General features: G+C 51.8%; 1 protein-coding gene across 2 annotated transcripts in view; it reads left to right on the top strand.

The window, feature by feature from the left end:
- Positions 1-27,766, top strand: part of ATAD2B (ATPase family AAA domain containing 2B) — a 346,160-nt gene that overhangs the window by 142,677 nt on the left and 175,717 nt on the right. For both annotated transcript variants that reach the window (XM_075341155.1, XM_075341154.1), the window contains exon 11: positions 3,063-3,178. In XM_075341155.1, coding sequence (XP_075197270.1) covers positions 3,063-3,178 — 116 coding nt within the window. The remainder of the gene's footprint in view (positions 1-3,062; positions 3,179-27,766) is intronic.

The following is a 27,766-nucleotide window of genomic DNA, read 5'->3' as shown; positions in this document are numbered from 1 at the left end:
GACTTTCTCAGTCGCCAGGGCATGGATGCAGGGGAATGGTCCCTTCACCCGGACGTGTTTCAGGAGATCTGTTGCCGCTGGGGCATGCCGGATGTCGACCTAATGGCGTCCCGGCACAACAACAAGGTCCCGACGTTCATGGCACGGTCTCAAGATCACAGAGCTCTGGCGGCAGACGCCTTAGTTCAGGATTGGTCGCAGTTTCAACTCCCTTATGTGTTTCCTCCTCTGGCACTGTTGCCCAGAGTGTTACGCAAGATCAGGGCCGACTGCCGCCGCGCCATCCTCGTCGCTCCAGACTGGCCGAGGAGGTCGTGGTACCCGGATCTGTGGCATCTCACGGTCGGCCAACCGTGGGTACTACCAGACCGACCAGACTTGCTGTCTCAAGGGCCGTTTTTCCATCTGAATTCTGCGGCCCTGAACCTGACTGTGTGGCCATTGAGTCCTGGATCCTAGCGTCTTCAGGATTATCTCAAGAGGTCATTGCCACCATGAGACAGGCTAGGAAACCAACGTCCGCCAAGATCTACCACAGGACGTGGAAAATATTCCTGTCGTGGTGCTCTGCTCAGGGTGTTTCTCCCTGGCCGTTTACCTTGCCCACTTTTCTGTCCTTCCTTCAATCCGGATTAGAAAAGGGTTTGTCACTAGGCTCCCTTAAGGGACAAGTCTCTGCGCTCTCTGTCTTTTTTCAGAAGCGCCTAGCCAGACTTCCACAGGTTCGCACGTTCCTGCAGGGGGTTTGTCACATCGTACCTCCTTACAAGCGTCCGTTAGAACCCTGGGATCTGAACAGGGTGCTGATGGTTCTTCAGAAACCACCGTTCGAGCCAATGAGGGATATCTCTCTCTCACGCCTTTCGCAGAAAGTGGTTTTCCTAGTAGCAGTCACTTCGCTTCGGAGAGTGTCTGAGCTAGCAGCGCTGTCATGCAAAGCCCCCTTCCTGGTGTTTCACCAGGACAAGGTGGTGCTGCGTCCGGTTCCGGAATTTCTCCCTAAGGTGGTATCCCCCTTTCATCTCAATCAGGATATCTCCTTACCCTCTTTTTGTCCTCATCCAGTTCACCAATGTGAAAAGGATTTGCACTTGTTAGATCTGGTGAGAGCACTCAGATTCTACATTTCTCGTACGGCGCCCCTGCGCCGCTCGGATGCACTCTTTGTCCTTGTCGCTGGCCAGCGTAAAGGGACACAAGCTTCCAAGTCAACCCTGGCTCGGTGGATCAAGGAACCAATTCTCGAGGCTTATCGTTCCTCCGGGCTTCCGGTTCCCTCAGGGCTGAAGGCCCATTCTACCAAGGCCGTGGGAGCGTCCTGGGCTTTGCGGCACCAGGCTACGGCTCAGCAGGTGTGTCAGGCGGCTACCTGGTCGAGCCTGCACACTTTCACGAAACACTATCAGGTGCATACCTATGCTTCGGCAGATGCCAGCCTAGGTAGGCGAGTCCTTCAGGCGGCGGTTGCCCACCTGTAGGACGGAGCCGGTTACGGCTCTATTATGAGGTATTATTTACCCACCCAGGGACTGCTTTTGGACGTCCCAATTGTCTGGGTCTCCCAATGGAGCGACAAAGAAGAAGGGAATTTTGTTTACTTACCGTAAATTCCTTTTCTTCTAGCTCCAATTGGGAGACCCAGCACCCGCCCCTGTTTTTTGTGTACACATGTTGTTCATGTTGAATGGTTTCAGTTCTCCGATATTCCTTCGGATTGAAGTTACTTTAAACCAATTATAATTTTTTCCTCCTTCTTGCTTTTGCACCAAAACTGAGGAGCCCGTGAGCACGGGGGGTGTATAGGCAGAAGGGGAGGGGCGTTACACTTTTAGTGTAATACTTTGTGTGGCCTCCGGAGGCATGAGCTATACACCCAATTGTCTGGGTCTCCCAATTGGAGCTAGAAGAAAAGGAATTTACGGTAAGTAAACAAAATTCCCTTCTTTGCAACAGCTGGAGTGCCACAGGTTAGCCATTACTGCTCTAGATAGTCCGGGGACCACCCTGGCTGTACAGGGCATTACCACCCCCCTCCCCCAAGGTCTGTGACCTTTTTTGTTTTCTTCAGCGTTGGGGTATTCAGTGGTTTTTGGGTGAACTATAACCAGATCTGTGACTGTTCTGCTTTCTAATGCATCTTGCTCCGTGACGTCAGGACAGGGTCTCTGAGAGGTGAGAGTGAGGGGGGGTCTGATGGCCGCACACTTCAAATTGTGCTTAACTTCTTCAGGACCAATGACGTACTGGTACGTCATTGGTCATGTTGCGGTAATCGCTGCCAGCTGCTGCGGTGATCCAGCGGTGATCCCTGCACATGTCTGCTGATTTGAACAGCAGACATGTGCGGCTAACAGGCGATCCACCCACGCCTACCTGCCATTTAGATTGCAGTGTCAAAATGTGATAACGTGATTTAAATGGCTGCGGCGGGGATCGCACCATTCCCCGCTACCATTGGCGGCTGTGTGGTCGGAGGCTGCCGATGGTAGCTCAGGGTCATGTAATGACATCTGACACGACCATGACGTATCTTCTGTGAGAGCCGACAGAGCATCGGCTGTAACAGGAACGCAGCATTTCTGCTGATCCAAGCGATGCTGCTTATCTCAAGCACAGGGACCCCCAACCCATCTCATTGTGGCTCATGCTCTACTCTCTTCATTGACCTCTATGGGAGTTGTGAAATTAAACAAGAAGTGAATGGAGCGCCGTGCAGGTTTACTGCCGCTCTTCTCATGCCAAGTAGCTGCGGGATTTCATTAGGTCCACCTTGATCGGAGGTGAACCCCACTGAGGACTCCTACTTTCCCTGCAGGTAGGGCAGGCCTCCTCCGGTATATGGTGGGGTCAGGGACAGTTGTTTCCATTATTGGCTCCTAGAGGAACGCTCCAGACTAATCCCTGACCGAGGGGACGATGCAGGACTTCTGTGAGCGGTGGTCTTGGCTTTCGGCCACCGCTGTCTGTCTCCTCAGACCCTGTACAAGACATAATGCAGTGCCCGGCGTGTTCCTTTACATAGACACTCATGTGAGTTTTTGTGTTGTTCTCCCCCCGCTCAGGTCCGCTTTGACAGTGTCGGAGGTCTCAGTCAGCACATTTATGCATTGAAAGAAATGGTGGTTTTCCCTCTTTTGTACCCGGAGATCTTTGAGAAGTTCAAGATTCAACCTCCCAGGTAAGTGCGGGACATGATTCCTTATGATAAAGCTATGTAGACCTCGGGAGGGGGGGGGGAGCTCGGGACCCCCATACCAGTGCGGTGGGTGGTAGGGCGGTGAATATCTTCTAGTTGTATGTGCATGTTCTGCTGCTGTCCGTGCTCATACCTGGCAGCCGGGCGATCAGTATGGTATAAATACAGGCTTATTGGGGTGTCACACAGCTATAATGGGAGGTTTATACTCATATGGATAATGTCCCTGCTGGGATAGGGGGGTAAAGTCTCCCGACAGCTCGTATGGCGGCTCCACCGTCTCTCTGTGTCCCGTGGATTAGCCGTTTGCTTAGCAGCTAGCTGAATATAAAGCCATTCTCAATCCCTAAAGATCTATCTGTATACCTGCCTCCTATTAGATTACAGCCCGTGAGGGTGCATTACGTCCATTACATTAGTCCAGGGGGAGGGGCCAGCCGGTAGGGGTCCTGGACGTCAGCAATAAATATCTTTGATTTATAAAGACCCCCATAACATGACATCTACCATCAGGGGGCACTAGAGGGGCTCCCGTGTGATCATCCATTGGATGGGGGGGTTCTCTAAGCTATAACATCCAGAGGCTTTCCTCTTGAGTTCAGCGCTGGTCAACCATTGGCAAACCTGATCAGTACAATAAAAGAGCTGGGACTTCTTCTAAAGCTGCGCCCCCTGCAGTGTTCACATGGGTATTGCATCTTCTGTACGGGCGGCTGTGCCTGCTCTTCCAACCGTTTAGTGCACTACAGCGATCAGTCGGGGGGGCAAATTATTTTAATTGGCTCTTGGTGTTTTACATTCTCAGAAAATGCAATTTATTGCAACTTTTAAAATGTGATGTTCAAAGTCGTTCTCTCAATTAATTTCTTCTCCTTTTTAATGTTTAACCTCGTTTTAGAGCCTCGTTGCCCAATACGGTAATAGTGCGTCAACCAATGTAATGTGCCAATTCTTATACTATTATCAGCATTCTGTCAGCACTATAGGTACTAGAGCCTTTTTTCCTTTAATTTTGGTTTGTTTGTTTTTTCTTGTTCTGTTTTCGTGTTTTTATTTATTTATTTTTTTTCCAAGCATGGATTAAAGTAAAGAGATTACTTTGATAATATAAAGTGAAACCTTCTGTCTCTAAAGCCATAAAGCTAGTTTGTCATAAGATATGGTTGAAAAGGGAAATCAGACTTATGGTTCCTCTGTGTGCTAGAGTTTGGTGGGATCTGATGTGTTTGAGGGCCTTCCAACTCTCCATCAACATCAAGGATCGGCATGTTGGAAATCCTGGATCGACATGTTGTTCCTGGAGATGTCGTGCCGCAGGCTGGGAGGCAGCTTGCTGCAGGAGGAATCTCCTCTCCTACTGTCCTGTCTGCAGTGCAGATAAACTAAGCACCCACAAGGATAAACAGCTCTGCCGCTTCATTTCCATACGGAATGATTTCAGCATAAAAGTGGAGAATCCCTTGTGATTTATTTATTTGATTTATGCGTTAATATTTTAGATTTCTTCGGCGCTCCATTGGGAGACCCAGACGATTGGGTGTATAGCACTGCCCTCCGGAGGCCACACAAAGCAATTACACTAAAAAGTGTAAGGCCCCTCCCCTTCTGGCTATACACCCCCAGTGGGATCACTGGCTCACCAGTTTTCTGCTTTGTGCGAAGGAGGTCAGACATCCTCGCATAGCTCCACTGTTTAGTCAGCAGTAGCTGCTGACTCTATCGGATGGAAGAAAAGAGGGCCCAGATAGGGCCCCCAGCATGCTCCCTTCTCACCCCACTTGCGGTTTGTAAGGTTGAGGTACCCATTGCGGGTACGGAGGCTGGAGCCCACATGCTGCTTTCCTTCCCCATCCCCCTGAGGGGCTCTGTGGAAGTGGGATCTTACCGGCCCCCGAACCCTGAGGCCGAGCTCCATCCACAGACCCAGAGACCCTGCTGGAGGAGCTGAGTACAGTCAGGGACAAGGCCCTGCAACGTTCAGGTACTCTGTGTCCCCGCACAGACAGGCCACGCACACTCCAGGCTTGCTGGGTGTGCTAGTGCGCCGGGGGCACTAGCGCTGCGCGCTCGGGTTAGAGTCACTGCAGCTTAGCTGAGTGATTTTTTGTCTTGGGAACTACCGCGCCGGCCGCTCCGGGAGCGGCGGCGCCGCTGGGACTTGTAGTGCGCCGGGGACTCGCGCTGCCCGCGCTTTTACGGCGGCAGCGCTCATAAATCTAGTCCCCGGCTTTTGCGGCCTAGTTACGGTTCGTTCCCGCCCCCACCCTGTCACTCAGGGAAAGGGAGAGACGCTGTGCAATAGGCAGCGCCGAGGGCTGGAGCCTTATTTACATGCTCCAGCCCTCTCACTGGGCACAGTGGGGACGCAAGTTTCCCGCTCTTGGTCTCAACACGCCCAGGGCCCGCCCCTCTCCACAGGACGCCGGCAGCCATTCCTGCATGCAGTCTGGCTGGAGAACGGACACAGGCTCTGGGGGACTCAGACAAGGGACTCTGGCGACCACACACCCGCGTTTATGCGGGCGGTAAGCTGCACATAAGTGCTGGCCCCACTAGTGCCACAGTGTTATTTGGTGCATTTTTTCTCTGTACCATATATATTTATATTGCACTGTACAGTCGCTTCTTGGCTTATACCCTCATTGCTCTGAGGAGACAACAACATGTCATCCGCAAAACGCAAGGGTGCCAAGGCACAGGCGGTATGCACTGCTTGTGCCGCATGTGGGGCTAATCTACCGGCAGGTTCCAATGACCCCCATTGTGTGCAATGTTCAGTCCCAGTGGCACTCCGTCAGCCAGAGTCTATGGTAGTAGTGGCCCAGGCAGAGACGCCTGTGAACCCTGCCCCGGTGACGGGGACAGAATTTGCAGTTTTTGCTGATAAGATGTCTGTGACTATGACAAAAATCCTGGAAACCTTGCAGTCCAGGCCAGTTTCTCAGACCATGGACACTGCTGTGTCTATGCTCCCCGGTCCCCCTCAGTTGGAACTAATCCGTACTTCAAGGGGGTCCCAGGCATCACAGGCTGAAGACTCTGACTCGGATGACAGCCCCAGGCAGCCTAAGCGGGCTCGCTGGGAAAGACCCTCGCCGTCATCACACTGGTCAGGGTCTCAGCGAGACGAGGCTCTGTATGAGGAGACAGAGGTGGGTGATCAGGAATCTACTCCTGACACCGCTCTCAATCTAGATACCCCTGATGGTGACGCTATGGTAAATGACCTTATAGCGGCCATCAATAGACTGTTGGATATTTCTCCCCCAGCCCCTTCTGCAGAGGAGGCAGCTGCACAGCAGGAGAAGTTCCAGTTCCGGTATCCTAAGCGTAAATTGAGTACTTTTCTGGACCACTCTGACTTCAGAGAATCAGTCCAGAAACATCATGCTTATCCAGATAAGCGTTTCTCCAAACGTCTTAAGGATACACGTTATCCCTTTCCCCCTGACGTGGTCAAACGCTGGACCCAGTGTCCAAAGGTGGACCCCCCAATCTCCAGGCTTGCGGCTAGATCCTTAGTTGCAGTGGAAGATGGGGCTTCACTTAAAGATGCCAATGACAGACAGATGGACCTTTGGTTAAAGTCTGTCTATGAAGCTATCGGCGCGTCGTTTGCTCCAGCATTCGCGGCCGTGTGGGCACTCCAAGCTATTTCAGCTGGCCTGGCACAAGTGGACTCTATCATACGTCCAGCAGTGCCGCGAGTAGCGTCCCTAACCTCGCAAATGTCTGCGTTTGCGACTTCCGCTATCAACGCTGTCCTGGACTCTACGAGCCGTACCTCAATGGCGTCTGCCAACTCTGTGGTTTTGCGCAGAGCCTTGTGGTTAAAGGAATGGAAAGCAGATTCTGCTTCCAAGAAATGTTTAACCAGCTTGCCACTATCTGGAGACAGACTGTTTGGTGAGCAATTGGCTGAGATCATTAAACAGTCCAAGGGTAAGGACTCCTCCTTACCCCAGCCCAGATCGAGCAAACCTCAACAGAGGAAGTGGCAGTCGAGGTTTCGGTCCTTTCGAGGCTCCAGCAAGACCCAATTCTCCTCGTCCAAAGGGACTCAGAAGGAGCAAAGGAGCTCAGATTCCTGGCGGGCTCATTCACGCCCCAAGAAAACAACCGGAGGAACCGCTTCCAAGGCGGCTGCCTCATGACTTTCGGCCTCATCCCTCCGCATCCTCGGTCGGTGGCAGGCTCACCCGCTTTTGCGACATTTGGCTGCCACAGGTCAAAGACCGGTGGGTAGCAGACATTTTGTCTCACGGGTACAGGATAGAATTCAGTTCTCATCCTCCGCCTCGGTTCTTCAGAACCTCCCCACATTCCCGACCGAGCAAATGCCCTTCTGCAGGCGGTGTGCTCACTAAGAGCAGAAGGAGTGGTGATCCCTGTTCCTCTGCAGGAACAAGGGCAAGGTTTTTACTCCAATCTCTTCGTGGTTCCAAAAAAGGACGGCTCGTTCCGTCCTGTTCTGGACCTAAAGCTGCTCAACAAGCATGTGAACGCCAGGCGGTTCCGGATGGAATCCCTCCGCTCTGTCATTGCCTCAATGTCTCAAGGAGATTTCCTTGCATCAATAGACATCAAAGATGCTTATCTCCACGTGCCGATTGCTACAGAGCACCAACGTTTTCTACGTTTCGTGATAGGAGACGACCATCTCCAGTTCGTAGCTCTGCCATTTGGTCTGGCGACAGCCCCACGGGTTTTCACCAAGGTCATGGCGGCAGTGGTAGCAGTCTTGCATTCTCAGGGACACTCGGTGATCCCTTACTTGGACGATCTACTTGTCAAAGCACCCTCTCAAGAGGCATGCCAACACAGCCTGAATGTTGCGCTGGAGACTCTCCAGACTTTCGGGTGGATCATCAACTTTTCAAAGTCAAACCTGGCACCGACTCAATCACTAACGTATCTTGGCAGGGAGTTTCATACTCTCTCAGCGATAGTGAAGCTTCCGCTGGACAAGCAGCGGTCACTACAGACAGGGGTGCAGTCTCTCCTTCAGGGTCAGTCGCACCCCTTAAGGCGCCTCATGCACTTCCTAGGGAAGATGGTGGCAGCAATGGAGGCAGTCCCGTTCGCGCAGTTTCATCTGCGTCCACTTCAATGGGACATTCTCCGCCAATGGGACGGGAAGACAACTTCCCTAGACAGGAAAGTCTCCCTTTCTCAGACGGCCAAGGATTCTCTGCTATGGTGGCTTCTTCCCACCTCATTATCGCAGGGAAGATCATTCCTGCCCCCATCCTGGGCAGTGGTCACGACAGACGCGAGTCTGTCAGGGTGGGGAGCAGTTTTTCTCCACCACAGGGCTCAAGGGACGTGGACTCAGCAGGAATCCACCCTTCAGATCAATGTTCTGGAGATCAGGGCAGTGTATCTTGCCCTATTAGCCTTCCAGCAGTGGCTGGAAGGAAAACAGATCCGAATTCAGTCGGACAACTCCACAGCGGTGGCATACATCAACCACCAAGGAGGGACACGCAGTCGGCAAGCCTTCCAGGAAGTCAGGCGGATTCTGATGTGGGTAGAGGAAAGAGCATCCACCATATCAGCAGTTCACATCCCGGGCGTAGAAAACTGGGAAGCAGACTTCCTCAGTCGCCAGGGCATGGACGCAGGGGAATGGTCCCTTCACCCGGACGTGTTTCAGGAAATCTGCCGCCGCTGGGGTGTGCCGGACGTCGACTTAATGGCGTCTCGGCACAACAACAAGGTCCCGACCTTCATAGCGCGGTCTCGCGATCAAAGAGCTCTGGCGGCAGACGCCTTAGTGCAAGATTGGTCGCACTTCCGGCTCCCTTATGTGTTTCCACCTCTGGCACTCTTGCCCAGAGTGTTACGCAAGATCAGATCCGATTGCGGCCGCGTCATACTCGTCGCCCCAGACTGGCCGAGGAGGTCGTGGTACCCGGATCTGTGGCATCTCACGGTCGGCCAACCGTGGGCACTACCAGACCGTCCAGACTTACTGTCCCAAGGGCCGTTTTTCCATCGGAATTCTGCGGCCCTGAACCTGACTGTGTGGCCATTGAGTCCTGGATCCTAGCGTCTTCAGGATTATCCCAAGGGGTCGTGGCCACCATGAGACAGGCTAGGAAGTCCACTTCTGCTAAGATCTACCACAGAACGTGGAAGATTTTCTTATCCTGGTGCTCTGCACAAGGAGTATCTCCCTGGCCATTCGCGTTACCTGTCTTTCTTTCCTTCCTGCAATCTGGGTTGGAAAAGGGCTTGTCGCTCGGCTCCCTTAAAGGGCAAGTCTCGGCACTATCCGTGTTTTTTCAGAAGCGTCTAGCACGACTTTCTCAGGTGCGCACGTTCCTGCAGGGGGTTTGTCATATCGTACCTCCGTACAGGCGGCCGTTAGATCCGTGGGATCTAAACAAGGTCCTTGTTGCTCTCCAGAAGCCGCCCTTCGAGCCTCTGAGGGATGTGTCACTTTCTCGACTCTCACAGAAAGTGGCCTTTCTGGTAGCGGTCACGTCTCTTCGGAGAGTGTCCGAACTAGCAGCGCTGTCATCCAAGGCTCCTTTCCTGGTGTTCCACCAGGACAAGGTAGTGCTGCGCCCCATTCAGGAGTTTCTCCCTAAGGTGGTATCCTCTTTTCATCTTAATCAGGATATCTCCTTGCCTTCCTTTTATCCGCATGCAGTTCATCGGTATGAAAAGGATTTACATTTGTTGGATCTGGTGAGAGCACTCAGAATCTACATTTCCCGCACGGCGCCCCTGCGCCGCTCGGATGCACTCTTTGTCCTTGTCGCTGGTAAGCGCAAAGGGTCGCAGGCTTCCAAAGCCACCCTGGCTCGATGGATCAAAGAACCAATTCTTGAAGCCTACCGTTCTGCTGGGCTTCCGGTTCCATCAGGGCTGAAGGCCCATTCTACCAGAGCCGTGGGTGCGTCCTGGGCATTACGACACCAGGCTACGGCTCAACAGGTGTGCCAGGCAGCCACCTGGTCGAGTCTGCACACTTTCACCAAACATTATCAGGTGCATACCTATGCTTCGGCGGACGCCAGCCTAGGTAGAAGAGTCCTGCAGGCGGCAGTTGCCTCCCCGTAGGGGAGGGCTGTCTTTGCAGCTCTAACATGAGGTATTTCTTTACCCACCCAGGGACAGCTTTTGGACGTCCCAATCGTCTGGGTCTCCCAATGGAGCGCCGAAGAAGAAGGGAATTTTGTTACTTACCGTAAATTCCTTTTCTTCTAGCTCCTATTGGGAGACCCAGCACCCGCCCTGTTGTCCTTCGGGATTTTTGGTTGTTTTTCGGGTACACATGTTGTACATGTTGAATGGTTTTCAGTTCTCCGACGTATCTTCGGAGTGAATTTGTTTAAACCAGTTATTGGCTTTCCTCCTTCTTGCTTTTGCACTAAAACTGGTGAGCCAGTGATCCCACTGGGGGTGTATAGCCAGAAGGGGAGGGGCCTTACACTTTTTAGTGTAATTGCTTTGTGTGGCCTCCGGAGGGCAGTGCTATACACCCAATCGTCTGGGTCTCCCAATAGGAGCTAGAAGAAAAGGAATTTACGGTAAGTAACAAAATTCCCTTCTTTATTAAACTATTTGAGTGTAACGATTTGTTATATCCTTTGAAGCTCTGCTTTTCAGATAGAGAATCTAACCTCCCTGCATAGACCTAGAGGTTAGAAATAGGCGAACACTCAGATATTCGAGATCGATGGGTCCAAGCAGATTTTTTTTTTTTTCTTAACAACCCACTTGATTTGGGACCAAAATTAATCCTGAATATGTGGCTGATGCCGATCCTCATATAAGTGTATAGGGACCCGAATATTGTGCTTTAAAATGGCAGTAGAGTGGGTTAGGGGGATTAGAGCAGGCACATTATTATACTTACTGAGTGGCCCGCACGGCTATAACACTACTTCTGAGGCTGCTCATTACCCTCATGCATATTCCCTGCTTCCCCCACCCACCGGCAGTCGGAGTCGGTGATTGGTTGCAGTCAGACCACGCCCCTACTCTGGTTGGAATTGCACATGCTGTTTGCGTGTCTATAGTGGTGTAAAAATGAATTAATTAAAAAAAAATGGTGAGGGGTCTCCCCATATTGTGCTACCCAGCAGAGATAAAGCATATGGCTACAGGCTGCAGCCCCCTGCCGTGGACTTAACTTGTCTGTGTACCAAAATATGAGGGGCCCTATGCAGCTTTGGTGTGTTTTTTTTTTTTTTTTTTAAATTACTTAAATAACTTTGAAATCAAAAATAGTGTGCGGTCTACCCCAATTTTGATACCCAGTCATGATAAAGTAGACAGCTGGAGGCTGGGATTCTTGGGCTGGGGAGACCCAAGGTTAATGCCTGCCAGCCTAAAAAATAGCCTGCAGCCACCAAGAATTGTCACATCCATTAGATGCGACAATCCCGGCAATTTACCCGGCCCATGCCGACTGCCCTGGTGCAGTGGTAATTGATGTAATATAAGGGGTAATGTCAGCGCACAGCTGCCACTAAGCTCCAGGTAAGTAATGGCAGGCGTCTATGAGGCACCCCGGCATTACTATTAATGTAAATGAAAAGAAATAAACACAAATACTAAAAAAATCATTTATTTGAAATGAAATGCGAAAAAAACCCCACCTTCTTTCTTAGATTTATTAACCCCAAATACCCAGTTCTGACTAAATCCACACAAGGTCCGACAATGATCCCGGCTCTGCAACATACTGAATCCCAGCCCGTGGGCACAGAACATGACCGCACGCTATGGCTTCAGACAGAGACGGACTGAGCAGCAGCTGTGAGCAGTGACCACACTCAGTTTATCTGCGGTCACAGCTGGAGGTTCCACAGTACCCCCATCTGTGACCGCAGGTAAACTGACCTTAGATGACCTTATTGAACTCTGTGACTTCACCTCAGCTTAACTGAGTTCAATGAGACCTGCATCTCCTGGCAGAAAAACAGATTTTCTTCGGCGCTCTATTGGGAGACCCAGACGATTGGGTGTATAGCACTGCCTCCGGAGGCCACACAAAGCAATTACACTAAAAAGTGTAAGGCCCCTCCCCTTCTGGCTATACACCCCCAGTGGGATCACTGGCTCACCAGTTTTCTGCTTTGTGCGAAGGAGGTCAGACATCCACGCATAGCTCCACTGTTTAGTCAGCAGTAGCTGCTGACTATATCGGATGGAAGAAAAGAGGGCCCATATGGGGCCCCCAGCATGCTCCCTTCTCACCCCACTTGTGGTTTGTAAGGTTGAGGTACCCATTGCGGGTACGGAGGCTGGAGCCCACATGCTGTTTTCCTTCCCCATCCCCCTGAAGGGCTCTGAGGAAGTGGGATCTTACCGGCCACCAAGCCCTGAGGCCCGACTCCATCCACAGACCCATAGAACCTGCTGGATGTGGAGCGGGAGTGCCGTTCAGGGACAAGGCCCTGCAACTTTCAGGTACTCTGTGTCCCCGTATGGCAGACCACGCGCACCCCAGGCTTGCTGCATGTGCATGTGCTGGTGTATAGCCAGAAGGGGAGGGGCCTTACACTTTTTAGTGTAATTGCTTTGTGTGGCCTCCGGAGGCAGTGCTATACACCCAATCGTCTGGGTCTCCCAATAAGAGCTAGAAGAAAAGGAATTTACGGTAAGTAACAAAATTCCCTTCTTTTTTTTTTTTTTTTTTTGCCAAGAGATGCAGATATGGTGCCGAAATTTATACACCACATTCCTGCTGCAATACTGCATCCCCTGGCAAAAAAAGGCATCTAAATGCAATACTGTTTTGATGCATTTTTTTGCCAGAAGATGCGGATTTGGTGCAAGAATTTGGAAACGCGCGTCAGGACTCTGGTGCCATTCCAGTGGTAGGGGGAACATGCAGACAAATTGGTCTTTTCATTTCCTTGGTGATAGTTTGATATATTCAGCTAGGATATTTGTTTAACTACAGGGTGGGCCATTTATATGGATACACCTAAATAAAATGGGAATGGTTGGTGATATCAACGTCCTGTTTGTGGCTAATTAGTATATGAGAGGGGGGGAAACTTGTCAAGATGGGTGGTGACCATGGCGGCCATTTTTAAGTCGGCCATCTTGGATCCAACTTTATTTTTCTTCAGCGCTCTATTGGGAGACCCAGACGATTGGGGTATAGCTACTGCCCTCTGGAGGCCACACAAAGCACTACATTAAAAGTGCAAGGCCCCTCCCCCTCTGGCTATACCCCCCCGTGGTATCACGGGTTCTCCAGTTTTAGCTTTGTGTGCGAAGGAGGTCAGACATTCCATGCATAGCTCCACAGATTTTAGTCAGCAGTAGCTGCTGACTGTTTCGGATGGAAGAAAAGAGGACACATATAGTGTCCCCAGCATGCTCCCTTCTCACCCCTGGATGGTGTTGTAAGGTTGAGGTACCTATTGCTGGTACAGGGCTGGAGCCTGACATGCTGTTTTCCTTCCACATCCCCTTGTAGGGCTCTGTGGAAGTGGGATCCTGCCGGCCTCTCAGCTCTGATGCCGGGCTCCATCCACAGACCCATTAGAACCTGATGGATTCGGAGCAGGAGTACGATCAGGGACAGGGCCCTGCATCTTACAGGTACTCTGTGTCCCCGGCAGGCACAGACACACTCCGGGCTGGCTGGGTGTTATAGTGCGCCGGGGACCGCAACGTGGAGTTGGTGTCCCTACAGATTACTGGGGGATTGTTTGTGTTTGGGAACGCAGCGCCGACCCCCTCTGGACCGGGCGGCGCTGCTGTGACTTGTGGTGCGCCGGGGATCCGCCGTCCGCGCTTTTACGGCGGCGGCGGTTATAACTTTAGTCCCCGGCTTTTTGGGCCTAGGACGCCGGCAGCTCCGTTTCGTTCCCGCCCCCACCCTGTCATTCAGGGTAGGGGAGAGACGCTGTTCGCAAGCAGCGACGAGGGCTGGAGCCTGATTTACATGCTCCAGCCCTCACACTATGCACAGAGGGAAGCAGGCTTCCCGCTCTTGGCCAGGAACGCCCAGGGCCCGCCCCCCTTCCTCTCTCGAGACGCCGGCAGCCATTACATGCATGCCTGGCTGGAGGAAGGACGCAAGGCTCTGGGAGACCTGGACTAGGGGCTATCTGGCGACCACACACCCGCTTTTTAAGCGGGCGGTAAGCGATTTTTCTGTGCTGGTCCCTCTAGTGCCTCACTGTGTATCAGTGTACTGGATACAGTTATATAGATATTGTATTTCTTGCACTGTGAGGTGCGCTTCTGGCTGCATATCCCAGATCGCTCTGTGGAAGCAGCAACATGTCATCCTCAAAACGCAAGGCGGCCAAGGCAAAAAGGGCTGTGTATACTGCGTGTGCTGCATGTGGGGCTAATCTACCAGCAGGCTCTGATGACCCCCATTGTGTGCAATGCTCCGACCCGGTGCTGCTTCGCCAGCTGGAGTCAGGAGAGGTGGCGACCCAGGCTGAGACGCTTGTAAGTTCTGCCCCGGTGACAGGGACGGACTTTGCAGTTTTTGCAGATAATATGTCTGTATCTATGGCAAAAATCCTTGAGACCTTGCAATCTATGCATGGGGCTCAGTCTCTGGGCACGGCGAGGCCTCTGTCCTCAGGTCCCCCTTACTTGGAATGTATCCAGCCCACAGGGGGGTCCCCGGCTTCACAGGCCGAGGATTATGACTCAGATGATGGCCCCAGCCACCCTAAGCGAGCTCGCTGGGAAAGACCCTCGACGTCTTCACACTGCTCAGGGTCTCAGCGCAATCAGTCTCCCTGTGATGTGTCTGATGAGAGTGATCAGGAATCCACTCCTGGAACCCCTCTCAACCTGGATACCCCGGATGGGGATGCCATGGTAGACGACCTTATCTCAGCCATCAATAGGCTGTTGGATATTTCTCCCCCAGCCCCTTCAGCAGAAGAGGCGGCTGCGGAGCAGGAAAAGTTTCGTTTCCTTTATCCCAAGCGTAAATTGAGTGCTTTGTTAGATCACTCTGACTTCAGAGAATCAATCCAGAAGCACGACGCTCACCCAGAAAGGCGTTTCTCTAAACGATCTAAAGATACGCGTTTCCCTTTCCCCCCTGAGGTGGTCAAGCGCTGGACACAGTGTCCAAAGGTAGACCCCCCGATTTCCAAACTTGCAGCTAGATCCATAGTTGCAGTGGAGGATGGCGCTTCACTTAAAGATGCCAATGACAGACAGATGGACCTTTGGTTAAAATCTGTCTATGAAGCTATAGGCGCGTCGTTTGCTCCGGCATTCGCAGCCGTATGGGCACTCCAGGCTATTTCAGCTGGCTTAGCAAAAGTGGATGCTATCATGCATCCAGCAGTGCCGCAAGTGGCGCACCTTACCACGCAGATGTCGGCGTTTGCGTCTTACGCTATCAATGCGGTCCTAGAATCTACCAGTCGCACCTCAATGGCGTCCGCCAATTCGGTAGTTTTGCGCAGAGCCTTGTGGTTAAAGGACTGGAAAGCAGATGCTGGTTCCAAAAAATGTTTAACCAGTTTGCCTTTGTCTAGAGAGAGACTGTTTGGCGAGCCATTGGCTGACATCATTAAACAGTCCAAGGGTAAAGACTCCTCTTTACCACAACCCAGAACACCCAAACCTCAGCAGAAAAAGTGGCAGCAGAGGTTTCAGTCCTTTCGAGGTTCGGGCAAGACACCATTTACCTCGTCCAAAGGGACTCAGAGGACGCAAAGAAACTCAGATTCGTGGCGGACTCACACACGCCCCAAGAAAGCAAATGGAGGTACCGCTTCCAAAGCGGCTACCTCATGACTTCCAGCCCCCCCCCTCCGCATCGCCGGTCGGGGGCAGGCTCTCCCGCTTTTCCGGCATTTGGATGTCACAGGTCAAAGACCGGTGGGTGACGGACATTTTGTCTCGCGGGTACAGAATCGAGTTCAATTCTCGTCCTCCAGCTCGGTTCTTCAGAACCTCCCCACGGCCAGACCGAGCAGATGCTCTGCTGCAGGCGGTGGATTCCCTAAAAGCGGAAGGAGTGGTTATCCCAGTCCCTCCTCAGGAACAAGGGCAAGGGTTTTACTCCAATCTCTTTGTGGTTCCAAAAAAGGACGGCTCGTTCCGTCCTGTTCTGGACCTAAAACGGCTCAACAAACATGTGCACGCCAGGAGGTTCCGGATGGAAACCCTCCGCTCTGTCATTGCCTCAATGTCCAGAGGAGACTTCCTTGCCTCAATAGACATCAAGGATGCTTATCTCCACGTGCCAATTGCTACAGAACATCAACGTTTTCTACGTTTTGTGATAGGAGACGACCATTTTCAGTTCGTAGCTCTTCCATTTGGTCTGGCGACAGCCCCACGGGTCTTCACCAAGGTCATGGCGGCGGTGGTAGCAGTCTTGCACTCTCAGGGTCACTCGGTGATTCCTTACCTAGACGACTTATTGGTCAAAGCTCCCTCTCAGGAGGCATGCCAACTCAGTCTGAATGCTACGCTGGAGACTCTACAGTCTTTCGGATGGATCATCAACTTTCCAAAGTCGATCCTATCACCGACTCAGTCACTAACGTATCTTGGCATGGAGTTTCATACTCTAGCAGCGATAGTGAAGCTTCCGCTGGACAAGCAGCGGTCACTACAGACAGGGGTGCAATCTCTCCTGCAGGGCCAGTTGCATCCCTTGCGGCGCCTCATGCATTTCCTAGGGAAGATGGTGGCAGCCATGGAAGCAGTTCCCTTTGCGCAGTTTCATCTGCGCCCACTTCAATGGGACATTCTCCGCCAATGGGACGGGAAGTCAACGTCCCTGGACAGGAAAGTCTCGCTTTCCCAGACGGCCAAAGACTCTCTACAATGGTGGCTCCTTCCCACATCATTGTCTCAGGGAAGATCCTTCCTGCCCCCATCCTGGGCAGTAGTCACGACAGATGCGAGTCTGTCAGGGTGGGGAGCAGTATTTCTCCACCACAGGGCTCAGGGGACGTGGACTCCGCAGGAGTCCACCCTTCAGATCAATGTTCTGGAGATCAGAGCAGTGTATCTTGCTCTACTGGCCTTCCAACAGTGGCTGGAAGGAAAGCAGATCCGAATCCAATCGGACAACTCCACAGCGGTGGCATACATCAATCACCAAGGAGGGACGCGCAGTCGGCAAGCCTTCCAAGAAGTCCGGCGCATTCTAATGTGGGTGGAGGACAGAGCATCCACCATATCCGCGGTTCACATCCCAGGCGTAGAAAACTGGGAAGCAGACTTCCTCAGTCGCCAGGGCATGGACGCAGGGGAATGGTCCCTTCACCCGGACGTGTTTCAGGAAATCTGTCGCCGCTGGGGAGTGCCGGACGTCGACCTAATGGCATCCCGGCACAACAACAAGGTCCCGGCATTCATGGCGAGGTCGCGCGATCAAAGAGCTCTGGCGGCAGACGCCTTGGTTCAAGATTGGTCGCAGTTTCAGCTCCCATACGTGTTTCCGCCTCTGGCGCTCTTGCCCAGAGTGCTACGCAAGATCAGATCCGAGTGCAGCCGCGTCATACTCGTCGCTCCAGACTGGCCGAGGAGGTCGTGGTATCCGGATCTGTGGCATCTCACGATCGGTCGACCGTGGTCACTGCCAGACCGACCAGACTTACTGTCCCAAGGGCCGTTTTTCCATCAGAATTCTGCGGCCCTGAACCTGACTGTGTGGCTATTGAGTCCTGGATCCTAGCATCTGCTGGATTATCTCAGGGAGTCATTGCCACAATGAGACAAGCTAGAAAGTCGAATTCGGCTAAGATCTACCACAGAACGTGGAAGATTTTCTTGTCCTGGTGCTCTGCTCAGGGAGTGTCTCCCTGGCCATTTGCATTGCCCAAGTTTCTTTCCTTCCTGCAATCGGGGTTAGAAAAGGGCTTGTCGCTCAGTTCCCTTAAAGGGCAAGTTTTCGGCACTATCCGTGTTTTTTCAGAAGCGTCTAGCACGTCTTCCTAAGGTGCGCACGTTCCTGCAGGGGGTCTGTCATATTGTGCCCCCGTACAAGCGACCGTTAGATCCATGGGATCTGAACAGGGTACTAGTTGCTCTCCAGAAGCCGCCCTTCGAGCCTCTGAAGGAAGTTTCCTTTTCTCGGCTGTCGCAGAAAGTGGCGTTTCTTGTTGCAATCACATCGCTTCGGCGAGTGTCTGAGCTGGCAGCTCTGTCATCTAAGGCTCCCTTCCTGGTGTTCCACCAGGACAAGGTTGTGCTGCGCCCCATTCCGGAGTTTCTCCCTAAGGTCGTATCCTCTTTTCATCTTAATCAGGATATTTCCTTGCCTTCTTTTTGCCCTCATCCGGTTCACCGGTATGAAAAGGCCTTACGTTTGCTAGATCTGGTGAGAGCACTCAGAATCTACATTTCCCGCACGGCGCCCATACGCCGTGCCGATGCACTTTTCGTCCTTGTCGCTGGTCCGCGCAAGGGGTTGCAGGCTTCTAAAGCCACCCTGGCTCGATGGATCAAAGAACCAATTCTAGAGGCCTACCGTTCTGCGGGGCTTCCGGTTCCTTCGGGGCTAAAAGCCCACTCCACCAGAGCCGTGGGTGCGTCCTGGGCATTACGTCACCAGGCTTCGGCTCAACAGGTGTGCCAGGCAGCTACCTGGTCCAGTCTGCACACTTTCACCAAGCATTATCAGGTGCATACCTATGCTTCGGCGGATGCCAGCTTAGGTAGAAGAGTCCTGCAGGCGGCAGTGACACCCCCGTAGGGGAGGGCTGTTTTGCAGCTCTAACATGAGGTATTTATTTACCCACCCAGGGACAGCTTTTGGACGTCCCAATCGTCTGGGTCTCCCAATAGAGCGCTGAAGAAGAAGGGAATTTTGTTACTTACCGTAAATTCCTTTTCTTCTAGCTCTTATTGGGAGACCCAGCACCCGCCCTGTTGTCCTTCGGGATGTTTTTTTGTTGTTTGCGGGTACACATGTTGTTCATGTTGAACGGTTTTTCAGTTCTCCGATGTTATTCGGAGTTAATTTGTTTAAACCAGTTATTGGCTTCCTCCTTCTTGCTTTGGCACTAAAACTGGAGAACCCGTGATACCACGGGGGGGTATAGCCAGAGGGGGAGGGGCCTTGCACTTTTAATGTAGTGCTTTGTGTGGCCTCCAGAGGGCAGTAGCTATACCCCAATCGTCTGGGTCTCCCAATAAGAGCTAGAAGAAAAGGAATTTACGGTAAGTAACAAAATTCCCTTCTTTCCAATGGGAAGAGGGTCATGTAACACATCAAACGTATTGAGAATTTCACAAGAAAAACAAGTGAGTGTGACCATACCTATGACACTGCGCATTCATTAGCATGTTCGCACGCCCAAGGGGCCGACTAGCCAGGGGGACTAACGCCCTTGCGACTAGTCACTGGCCTATTAGCATATTATATGGGATCTTTAGAAACACTTTTTCTAAAGATCTCTTTATTTATACTAGTGTATACAGGGACGGTTAGGCAGGGATTACAAATATGCACCTAAAACTGCTCGTGGATCTGGGTGCATATTGCACCTGACAGGTTCCCTTTAATTCTGCTCAATATTAAAGGGAACCTGTCAGCAGAAATTTTGCACTAAACCTAAAAGATTCCCCTCTGCAGCTCCTGGGCTGCATTCTGGAAAGGTTCCTATTATTGTGCCCCCTTTTAGACCAAAATAAATACTTTATAAAGTGGTTTCGTATGCAAATCTTGTTAATCGTACACGGGGGCGGGCTCTTTGGTGTCCGTGGTGTTTCATAGCTCAGGATGCTGCCCAGTGTGTCCGAGGTCTCGCGCATGCGCCGTGAAACTCTCACGGGACTGTGCACTGTGCACAGTGTGACCGCTGGTGACGTGTTCCGCAGGCACGAGATTATGGGCGGCGCTGTGATTGTCATCAGCAAGTACCCGCCCATAATCTCGTGCCCACACTTTCCCCTTTGCCTCCACCGTTATGCTGCTCCGCTCCTCCCATATTTTTCCTGCTCCAGGGAAAGATGGGTAAGAGGTGACGTGGGTTCATCTGGCCAGCGCTTGCGCAGAACGGTAGAGGCAGAGGGGAAAGCGCGGGCACGAGATTATGGGCGGGTACTTGCTGATGACAATCACAGCGCCGCCCATAATCTCACGCCTGCGCAACACGTCACCAGCGGTCACACTGTGCACAGTGCTCAGTCCCGCTAGAGTGGCACGGCACATGCGCGAGACCTCGGGCGCACTGGGCGGCGTCCTGACGTATGAAATTGAGCGATTGGGGATGGCGTAAAGCGGCAGGAGGCAGAATAACGGACACCAGACAGCCCGCCCCCGTGTACGATTAACAAGATTTGCATACGAAAAGGTACCACTTTTATAAACTATTTATTTTGGTCTAAAAGGGGGCACAATAACAGGAACCTTTCTAGAATGCCGCGCAGGAGCTGCAGAGGGGAAACTTTTAGGTTTAGTGCAAAATTTCTGCTGACAGGTTCCCTTTAAGTGATGCTATAAACGTCTGCTATAACATGTATGCACTCAGCTCTCTCTAGTGGTGGAAAAGGTGAAATGCGGCTGAAATTTTAGTTAAAGGAAACCTGTCACCAAATTTGGTGACTATAAGCTGTGGCCACCACCAATCGGTTCTTATATTCAGCATTCCAGAATACTGTGTATAAGAGCCCAGGCCGATCTGTATAACATAAAAAACACTTTGAGGCCCTGTGCGCTCGCTTCGGTTTTTACCACGGTTTTGCCGCAGAAAATGTTCATAACCTTGCTGCAGTCCTTCCCCAGCAAAACCTAAGGTAAAAATAAAAATGCTGTGCGCACACTGCGTTTTTTTCACTAACAGGTGTTGCTGCGGAATTTCTGCTGCGGAAAAGAATGTGCATGTCACTTCTTTTCTGCAGGTACCTGCGGTATTTTACCCCATTGACTATAATGTAATCATGAAATACCGCAGGAAATAACGCAGGTAGAAAAATGTGTTTCATTGCGTTTTCCTGCGTTATTCCCCGCGGTATTTCGCGTTTCGGGACATAGTGATCATCACTCACCCGCGTTTTGCAAGGAAGTGATGTCACTAGGAGAGGAAGAGGACATAGAGCAGAGAGAAAATACACACATATCTCACAGACACACAGACACATATATATGTAATGCACAGACACATAGAAAACGGCAACATACGTTCCAAGGGCTGGTATTATTATAAAGTCTATGGGGACCAGAATAGGGTGCAATGGGGTAGGAGCAACCGCTTCATACTCACCGATCACCGGGCGTCTGTCACACTGCTGTCGCGGCAGCTCTTTCATTTTCCAGAGCCGCTCATTAGTCTCATAACATATTCACGCCTTCCCTGCTCACCGGTGGCTGTGATTGGTTGCAGGCAGACACGCCCCCACACTGAGTGACAGCTGTCTCACTGCAACCAATCACAGCCACTGGTGGGCGGGTCTTTATCGTGCAGTAAAATAAATAAATACATTTTAAAAAACCGGCGTGCGGTTTTGATACCAGCCAAGATAAAGTCTCACAGCTGGGGGCTGGTATTCTCAGGATGGGGAGCCCCCCCAGCCTAAAAATATCAGCCAGCAGCCGCCTGGAATTGCCACATCAATTAGATGCGACAGTCCCAGGACTCTACCCGTCTCATCCCAATTGCCGTGATGCAGTGGCATTCGGGGGAATAAGGAGTTAATGGTAGCTCATAGCTGCCACTAACTCCAAGATTAGTAATGGCACCGTCTATGACACGCCATTATTAATCTGTAAGTGACAGTAAATGAACACACACACTGAAAAAATCCTTTATTTGAAATAAAACACAAAAAATCCCCCTCTTTCACCACTTTATTAAAATCCCCAAATACCCCTCCAGATCCGGCGTAATCCACACGAGGTCCCACAACGCTTGCACAGTGATCCAGTGACGTCTAAGGAGACATAGTACTCCATACAGCCTCATGCCGTGAAAGAGACTGCAGGGGTAACTCCAGGACATTTTTCACGGTCAGTGATGTCAATACATTACCGGTCGCGAGAACTTCAGGGCCTCACAAGCGGAAATAGAGTGACGTCACCGACCGGCAGTGACCCTGCGAGAACTCAGACCCAAGGTCTCACAGGGTAACTGCTGTATGAGAAATACTGTTTGGGGGGAAACGCATACATCAGAAATAAAAGCTATAATATCTATCCCTCTATCTATCCCTCTATCTATCTATCCCTCTCTCTATCCCTCTCTCAAGGAAATTACGCTTTTTTTTTCAATGTGCTTTATTGCATTGAAGGCATAAAAACACAGGTACCAACCCGCGGAAAAACCGCGGTAAAATCGCACGCGATTTTCCGTTGCGTTTTTTTGCTGCAGGTGCGGTAATCTTTCAGAGGGTGCGGAATTTTCTTAAGAAAATTCCATTTTCTAGTGCGCACAGGGCCTTATAATACTCAACTATAGGGGGCAGACTGATGGGTGTCGCTGCTCTTTGGTCTGGCGGTGTGTCTCTGCTGCGAGCTCGATCCTCCTTCTACCCAGGCCGGCATTGCGCTCCTGTGCAGGCACACTTTGATCCGCCCTGCTGAGAGATGAAAGTACTGTAATATGCAGTAGCGAGGAAAGGTTAGACCGCCCGCACATGCGCACTGCAATACTTTAATCTGCCTTCAGCAAGGCAGATCAAATTGCGCCTGCGCAGGAGCGCAATGTCTGCTAGTGTGCATGACATAGGATGCACCATGCACACAGGTCGCAGAGGAGGACGGAGATTGCCGCAGAGAGGAGGCGCCGAACCGGAGAGCAGCAACACCCATCAGACCGGATTGCCCCCTAGGTGAGTATGACAGAGCGGCTTGGGCTCTTATATACAGTACTAGAAGGTGGCCCGATTCTACGCATCGGGTATTCTAGAATTTACGTATTGTGTAGTTCATGTATGATTTTTGTTATATATATATATATATATATATATATATATATATAGATATAGATATAGATAGATAGATGTTGTTGTGTGTAGTTACCAGGTGTTTGTGTAGGGCGCTGTACATGTTCTGGGTGTGGCGGGGGGTGAGAGCGGTGTTGTTTGTGTGTTGCGTTGTTTGTTGAGCGCTGTGTGTCTGTAGCGTTGTGTGTGTGTGTGTTGCGCGGTTTGTGTGTGTGTGGTGTGTTTTGGGGGGAGTTATGTTTTGTGCAATGTGTGTGTTGTGCGGTGTGTGCGTATATTTGTGTGTGCAGCGTTGTCTGTGTGTGGGTGTCTGTGTAGGGCAATTGTTTGTGGTCCCCAGTGTGTGTGTGTGTGTGGTGTGTTGTGCAGTGCGCGCGCGCGTGTGTGTGTGTTGGGGGGAGGTGTGCACTCCCCATCATGCTCCATCCCCTATGCTGCGCACCCCCCATCATGCTACATCTCCCATCCTGCGCACTCCCAAACGTGCTCCATCCGCCATGCTGCGCACTCCCCATTGTGCTCCATCCCCCATGCTGCGCACTCCCAAACGTGCTCCATCCGCCATGCTGCGCACTCCGAAACGTGCTCCATCCACCATGCTGCGCATTCCCAAACGTGCTCCATCCGCCATACTCCGCACTCCCCATCGTGCTCCATCCCCCATGCAGCGCACTCCCCATCGTGCTCTATCCCCTATGCTGCGCACCCCCCATCGTGCTCCATCTCCCATGCTGCGCACTCCCAAACGTGCTCCATCCGCCATGCTGCGCACTCCCAAACGTGCTCCATCCGCCATACTCCGCACTCCCCAACGTGCTGCATCCCCCATGCTGCGCACTCCCAAACGTGCTCCATCCGCCATGCTCCGCACTCCCAAACGTGCTCCATCCCCCATGCTGCACACTCCCAAACGTGCTCCATCCGCCATGCTGCGCACTCCCCATCGTGCTCCATCCCCCATGCTGCGCACTCCCAAATGTGCTCCATCCGCCATGCTGCGCACTCCCCATCGTGCTCCATCTCCCATGCTGCGCACTCCCAAACGTGCTCCATCCGCCATGCTGCGCACTCCCAAACGTGCTCCATCCGCCATACTCCGCACTCCCCATCGTGCTCCATCCCCCATGCAGCGCACTCCCCATCGTGCTCCATCCCCTATGCTGCGCACCCCCCCATCGTGTTCCATCTCCCATGCTGCGCACTCCCAAACGTGCTCCATCCGCCATGCTGCGCACTCCCAAACGTGCTCCATCCGCCATGCTTCGCACTCCCAAACGTGCTCCATCCGCCATGCTGCGCACTCCCAAACGTGCTCCATCCGCCATGCTGTGCCAGCATCAGCCTCTCTACCCGCAGCATCAGCCTTTCTGCCCGCAGCATCAGCCTCTCTCCTCCCAGCATCAGCCTCTCTCCTCCCAGCATCAGCCTCTCTCCTCCCAGCATCAGCCTCTCTCCTCCCAGCATCAGCCTCTCTCCTCCCAGCATCAGCCTCTCTCCTCCCAGCATCAGCCTCTCTCCTCCCAGCATCAGCCTCTCTCCTCCCAGCATCAGCCTCTCTCCTCCCAGCATCAGCCTCTCTCCTCCCAGCATCAGCCTCTCTCCTCCCAGCATCAGCCTCTCTCCTCCCAGCATCAGCCTCTCTCCTCCCAGCATCAGCCTCTCTCCTCCCAGCATCAGCCTCTCTCCTCCCAGCATCAGCCTCTCTCCTCCCAGCATCAGCCTCTCTCCTCCCAGCATCAGCCTCTCTCCTCCCAGCATCAGCCTCTCTCCTCCCAGCATCAGCCTCTCTCCTCCCAGCATCAGCCTCTCTCCTCCCAGCATCAGCCTCTCTGTCCCCAGCATCAGCCTCTCTGTCCCCAGCATCAGCCTCTCTGTCCCCAGCATCAGCCTCTCTGTCCCCAGCATCAGCCTCTCTGTCCCCAGCATCAGCCTCTCTGTCCCCAGCATCAGCCTCTCTGTCCCCAGCATCAGCCTCTCTGTCCCCAGCATCAGCCTCTCTGTCCCCAGCATCAGCCTCTCTGTCCCCAGCATCAGCCTCTCTGTCCCCAGCATCAGCCTCTCTGTCCCCAGCATCAGCCTCTCTGTCCCCAGCATCAGCCTCTCTGTCCCCAGCATCAGCCTCTCTGTCCCCAGCATCAGCCTCTCTCCTCCCAGCCTCCTCCAGCACGCCATGCTCCTCTGCCGACACTCACACACCCGATCGCATACACTCACACACACCCACACACACCCGATCGCATACACTCACGCACACACATATTGACGATATTGCACATGCTTCTGGCCATGTGATCCTCCGACAGGTCCTGGAAGGTCACAACAGCACAGTATCGAGGCCGAGAAGCAAGCGATGTCGCCGGATGCTGTGAGTGTGTGGATGCGATGCGATGTGATGTATGTGTGAGGTGTGTGTGAGAGTGAGTGTGAGCCGGTGTACACTGTTAACTATGATACACATCGGGTAACCAAGGGACCTTAGTTACCCGATGTGTATAATGGTTAACAGCGTTCACGGGCTCCGTGAAGATCCCAGCATCGCAAGGTTATGTCTGGCGCTGCTGGGATCGTGACGGAGCCGGTGTAGAAGCAAGCGATATCCCAGGATGTTGTGAGTGTGTGGATGTGATGTGTGAGGTGTGTGTGAGTGAGTGTGATCTGATGTGTGTGTGTGTGTGTACTCACCTGGGAGTCGGAGCTACGTGTCAGTTGGGCAAGAGCGAGCGTGGATTGCGTGAGGGGGGCGGGGCCTGCAGAGAGCCGGGGCGAGAGGCCAATCCGTGTGGGGGGGCGGGGCCATGGCGAGCCCAGCGGCCAATCAGCTTTGTGTCACCGTAAGGACACAGTTTTGGAGCATGACAGACAGACACACAGACAGACAGAATAAGGCAATTATATATATAGATTCTGGAATGCTATATATAAGGGCTCACCGGTGGTGGCCGCAGCTCATAAGGGGGAAATCTTCTGATATGTTCCCCTTAAAGTGCCACTCTGTCAGTGTGGAGAAGCTTAGCCCCGAAATGGCACTTTAATTATAAGCCTTCTGTATTAGGCTCACCTGCTGCCGTCTTCTTCCTTTTTCGGTGCCGCTCTGGTCCGTCGGCGCCATCTTGTGCCTGTAACGTTGACTGGGTGGAAGTCAGAAGTTACGTCACAAGTGCTCAATTTAACTATGAGCCGGAACGAGGCTCTCATAGACTTGTATTGAGTTGTGATCTCTGGTGCCTCCATGAAAAACTCTACTCCCTGGCAGGTCACAAATATCTGTAGACCGACCGGAGCAACACTGAGTAAAGAGGAAGACTGCAGCAGGTGAGTATAAGGCAGGGGGCTTAAAGAATATTAAATAATAATAATAATTAATAATAATAATAATAATAATATAATATTATTAAATAATATTGCACCACTCCAGTGCTGCAATAAAGAAAACACAGGAGTGGTGCTATAATGCTCTGTATGGGGGAAAAAAAGCTAAGAGAAATAAAAGAAAAAAAAAAAATCTGCAGTGCTGGAAACTAAAACACTAAATTTATAACTTGCTCTATTACCTACACTTTTTGCTTGGCCTTCCTTGTGCTGATAGTTTAGCTTTTTATTCTTCACACCCAAAGCTGCATTTGAATAAATTCTAGCAACTACTAGTTATCTAGTGTGGACAGGAGGGGTTATAACTAGTCACTCATTGGGGGGGGAATCTGATTGCTGAGATCCCAAATGACTTGTATGGAGTACAATGTGTGAGTGCTGGCTATAGTAGAGTACACTTTTTGTGGTGGTTGGTGGGGGTCAGACCAGCACTGATCCCATGAAAAGGGATAATTAGCAGTAAATGGAACTCCCCTGTAAGAAAGCTCATACTTGGCCTTGTAACTTGTAATAGTTGACTATGGTTACCGTCATTTTAAATTAGGGAAGACTGCGCTTTAGCATAAACCGCTGCACTTGAAGAGTAACCTTTGTGGGTGCTGGTGCGTCTGATAATTGTTGGGTGGGAGTGATGCTTAAAGCACACCAATCACCAGGCTTTTCCTATATAACCTAAAGCCAGTGCTATACTGGCTCTATCAGGCTGATTCTATACATGCCTTTAGTTGTCAGCTCAGATGTATAGGTTTGGAAACACAAGCAAGTAAAGTTTGTAAAATGAGCAGCTTCTCAAGTGGCAGCAGCTGCCGATCAACTTATCGCTGGGCTGGGTATTCATAGTGATTCCCGCCCCCCACCTGTCCGTCCTTTCCCCTGTTGATTCTATAATATAATTAGCATAAATAATTTACTTTTTGACTAGAAGGACCTGTGCTGATGTCATACCCATGTGACCAGAAGGGGAGGGGCCTCAGCCAACTGAAAAATGTTGCTTCCTGGTATCAGCTATGTTGAATGAGACCCTGCCCCTTCTGGTCACATGTGGATGACAGCACAGGTTTTTCTAGTCACTTAATTCTATTATAGAATCAATTTACTAAGTGACTAGAAGGACTTGTGCTGATATCATACCCATGTGACCAGAAGGGTATGACATCAGCACAGGTCCTTCTAGTCACTTCGTAAATTGATTCTATAATAGAATTAGCATAAATAACAGGAGGAGGATGTACAGGCAGGGGGACAAATCACTATGAATACCCACCCCAGCTATTACCTGATCCTCCGCTGCTGTCACTCAGGAAGCTGCTAGTTTTTGCAAACTTTACTTTGTTGGAT

This window comes from Anomaloglossus baeobatrachus, chromosome 3 (assembly GCF_048569485.1).
Source record: "Anomaloglossus baeobatrachus isolate aAnoBae1 chromosome 3, aAnoBae1.hap1, whole genome shotgun sequence".
Classification (NCBI taxonomy): domain Eukaryota; kingdom Metazoa; phylum Chordata; class Amphibia; order Anura; family Aromobatidae; genus Anomaloglossus; species Anomaloglossus baeobatrachus.
This window is presented reverse-complemented; position numbering and strand designations above follow the sequence as displayed.